At 46.3% G+C, this 4432-nt stretch overlaps 1 protein-coding gene across 1 annotated transcript; it reads left to right on the forward strand.

The window, feature by feature from the left end:
- Nucleotides 1–937: 937 nt before the first annotated feature.
- LOC110301678 (olfactory receptor 12-like) lies at nt 938–1909 on the forward strand. Its single transcript, XM_021172256.1, has one exon. The coding sequence runs from the start codon at nt 938–940 to the stop codon at nt 1907–1909; it is 972 nt and encodes a 323-aa protein (XP_021027915.1).
- Nucleotides 1910–4432: the final 2523 nt, after the last annotated feature.

Genomic DNA, 4432 nt, shown 5'->3' on the forward strand with positions numbered 1-4432 from the left:
GTCAAGCAGACACCTGCCTCTATCTAGCTAAGCTCCCAACTCCAGGAGCCTCATGCATCCATCTCAGGGACCTACAGAATGGTAGGTGTTCCTCACCTACTGCTCTGATCCCTAAGATGAAGAGAAGTGATTAGGAATAGATAGCAGGTGTAAGGCAGAGGCTGGCCTGTCTGCTTTTCCAATTGGAAAGGTAAACCCCCAAAGCCAAAGTGAAACAGGTAACAGAGATGTCAGGGAGATCGAGTTGGAAGCCAGTATGCATGGTACCAGCCTTGCTGTTTCAGAGAACATGGGCCTAGGCCACCCACACATCATATATAGGTGTTGACTGACAGAGACCCCTAACATGCTCAAGCAAGCAGAGGCTCTGCATGTTCATTGCATTTCTGGACCAGGCCTAGAGTAAGAGCTGCCTAGGGGAGAGCAGAGCCCTACAGGGACAAAGGCATGACCTCAGGGTGGTAAGAGCCATTTTCTTACCCTGATTTTCAACCTGGAAAGGATAAGATGACCCAGTCTGGCTGCTGGGAGGTCCATTTTACAGACAGTGAATAACATGAAAGGGTAGGGTGGGGCTCTTGGGTGGCTCCTGAATGGTGTCACTCAGGAATGTCCTTGGAGGTGGATAATAAGCAACCCAGAGGCAGCTGTAGGGATGCGGAAGTCTGTACCTAAGAGTCCCTTGGCTCAGGAAGCCTCTTTGCACCCTTAGATCCACAGTCCAGCTTCCTACACAGACAGTGCTCAGCACATCCCCATGAACAAAAAAGTCAGAGGAAATGTCTACTTTCAGGTCAGACCAGCACAGCAGAGCATCTGGTGAACTTTTGCACAATGGCACCAACAGGTTCCTGCAGGCTGTGGAACATCCGAAGACGCCAATGAGACCTGCTCCCTCTCTCTCCCTCCACCTTCCTCTCTTCTGCTGACCCCACTCATGGCCATAGCAGTCCACAGGAATGGAAGCCTCTCAGCAGTGTCCTTGCAGGGGTTTGTGTTGGTGGGATTTGGGGGAGGTTCAGAGACCCAGGCCCTGCTCTTTGCTGTCTTCCTTGTCCTGTACATGGTGACTGTCCTGGGCAACCTCACCATGATCGTGGTCATCACCCTGGATACCCGCCTGCACTCCCCCATGTATTTCTTCCTCAAGAACCTGTCCTTTGTCGACCTCTGTTACTCCTCTGCCATTGCCCCGAATGCCCTGGCCAACTTCCTCTCCACCTCCAAAGTCATCAGCTTTGCAGGATGTGCCACACAGCTCTTCTTCTTCTCCTTGTTGGCTACCACTGAGGCTTTCCTCTTAGCTGTGATGGCCTATGACCGTTTCATGGCCATCTGCAGTCCCCTGAGGTACCCTGTGACCATGTGCCCTACAACCTGTGCCCGTCTAGTCCTGGGCACCTACTGTGGTGGCTGCCTGAACTCCATTGTGCAGACCAGTCTCACGTTCAAGCTGCCTTTCTGCAGCTCCAACCGTATTGACCACTTCTACTGTGACGTGCCCCCACTGCTCCAGCTGGCCTGTGTCAGCACGGCTCTCAATGAGCTCTTTCTCTTCGGCCTCTGTGGGTTCATCATTGTGAGCACCACCTTAGCTGTCCTGGTTTCCTATGGCTACATCACCGTGACCATCCTCAGGATGCACTCGGGATCTGGGAGGCACAAGGTCTTCTCCACCTGTGGCTCTCATATGATGGCTGTGTCCTTGTTTTATGGAACTGTGTTTGTCATGTATGCCCAGCCTGGAGCAGTGGCATCCATGGCACAGGGCAAGGTGATATCTGTCTTCTACACCCTGGTCATCCCCATGCTCAACCCCCTCATCTATAGTCTACGCAACAAGGATGTGAAGGACGCCCTGCAGAGGTTAGGACAGAGACACAGCCTTGTGAAGAGAGGAGGCAAGTAGGGATCAAGTCAGCATGATGGAAAGAAAACATCCTTGAATGATAATCGATGTCTTTATTTTGCCTTTTTTCCCCTTTTCATTCTGTTTTTCTTTCTTTTCTGCTTTGCTGAATTCTTCCTTTCTTCCATTGTTTAGTCCATGTAACCATCTACCATATATTTAATGAATGAAAAATATTGTTCAGATACTTATAAAATGTCCATGTAACCATCTACCACATATTTAATGAATGAAAAATATTATTCAGATACTTATAAAATAAGACATTTTGCTTGCCACAATAAAGCAAATGGTTCATAGCTGGGAATATCATGAATGCCTTTCAATTTTGCTTTGACAGAAGGCAGAGTATTAAGATAGGAGGCAAGGGTGGAAACCACTGTCAACATCTCCCAGTGAAACTACAAGGCAGCAGATTCCCTCTGGCCCCTTCACTTTCATTCATCACTGAACCTAATGTTAGTGGGTAGGAATATGAGCATCAAGGCTGTGACCCTTAGAAGCCATGTGCTGACCCACCTTTACATTGATCTGGTATAATGATGAGCTAAGGATAGCTCTACAGACTTCCTCCTGGGTTTACATATTACTATTTCCTTCCCCACTTCCTCTGCTAATGAAGCTGCCCACCTTGTGGGGCATCACATGTTAGAATCATGAGGAGCCCATACTGCATCTGGCTCCCACTCAATGTCCAGCAAGATGAAGCCACAATTAGACTCACTATTCACAGAACCTTTAAACCTTGGCTTGTCAGCTTATGACTATACCAAGGGGTCCTTTATTACCAGCTATGTCTCCAAGAAAGGATGAAGTCTCAGTGGCTACAACAATGCGAAGAGGGAAGGACCACCATTTTCTTTTTGCAGATTCTGGGGTTTTGCTGAGTTAAGGTTCTCTCTGGCACTGACCAGGCGCCTGCACCAGGGTCCTGAGTGTGCCTGCCTGTCTTGTTCCCCATCTGCATCCCCCCCTCTTCTTGTCTTCTCACTGTGTAGCTTCTGGGTCTCACATCCATCCACTGTCCTGGGTATCACCAGCCAGCTGGCCTCTGCTCAAGGGGCTGGCCTATGTGCCTGCCCTATATGTGTCTGATTCTAGCCTTCATCCCCCCCGATAGTCCTGCCCAGAAAACCTTCAGGGACTGACCTCCAAGCAGGTTTCATCTCATTTCCCCTCCAAGCAAACCTTGCAGGTCTCCATCTTCTTCCTTAGCTATCTACTCTCGGCCTCCAGAGTAACATATCACTCCCTGGTTTTATGTTCCGGTGCTATTAAAGTCTTTCTCTCTTTGAATAGCTCTGGGGCAATACACTCTGAGTGGCACACATCTCATGGTGAATGATATTCTCTCCCTCTCTGTCTTCTCTTTCTGCATTCCCCTTTCCCTCATGTGTACCACCCACCTCGCTGGCCCAGTTGGTCTTAGCAGTGGGGAATGAGTGCCCTACATCCTCCAGTCTTCTGGTCCTCTCCAGTCCTCACCTGTTCAAATGACCACTTGTTGTTTCCAACACTGTTCAATAGTCCTCTTTTTTCCTCTGTTCTCCTCTCCCTTCTCATTTGCTAGGCTACATGGTAGCATCTCTCACCTCTCACATTTCCATGATGGAGATTTTTAGTTTCAGATGCTCAGTGCAACTCTTTAGAAATATTTCCACCTGGCGAGCCTCTTCCCGCTCTTTCTGTAAGCTAAGTCAAGTATGAGAAATTCCTCCCTCTTTTATGTCTACACTAAAGAGTACATGCCAAGAAATACCCGATGGCCTTGTGTCTGTTTCCTTGCATGCAATGTCTTTTCTCAGTTTCTGCCTTACAAATTCTGCTTTTATATCTTAATTTTGATAAGTTACCAACTTGCAAAGTATCCTCCTGATAAGGACATTGTAACTGTTGGCCCCTGGAAACCTTTTATAACTTCTTGAATTGGGGTGTCATGTTCTGCTCCTCAAAAGAAGCTTTGGGTTAATATTACTTGAAATACATTTTCTTCACTTTCTCTTCCTAGTCTCTTTCCATGACATCACTTCCGGGTGTATTTGTTCACCTGATATTTAGCATAGCACTCTCTTCCTCTCTGCTCTTTCTTTCTTCCTTTTGGTCCACTGACTGGGTAACTTCAACATAAAATTCAATATACACTGTAAGGTATAATAGACCTCCACCTCCCTCTACCCTACCTGGCCACCAATTCTTTTTTTTTTTTCTTTTAAAAATACACACATTTAATGTTGGTCTGTTTTAATTCTAAGTAAAGCAATTTCAAAAATACAAACTGAACATCAGAGCCATGTGAACCACCATGACAAAAGAAAACAGACATTCACAATAATTAAGTTCAGCTTGATAAATTGTCTTCCAAGTATCTTAAAGAATTACTAAAAATACTGCTGGTGTTCAGTTAAAATTAAAGAACTTTGGGAAAAATGAAATATGATACAGCTGGAGTGAATAAGGTTACACGGGAATTACATTTTCCATTACCCCTAGATATAAACAAACATTCAAAAATTAACACAATCT

This window comes from Mus caroli, chromosome 1, assembly GCF_900094665.2.
Source record: "Mus caroli chromosome 1, CAROLI_EIJ_v1.1, whole genome shotgun sequence".
Taxonomy (NCBI): Eukaryota; Metazoa; Chordata; class Mammalia; order Rodentia; family Muridae; genus Mus; species Mus caroli.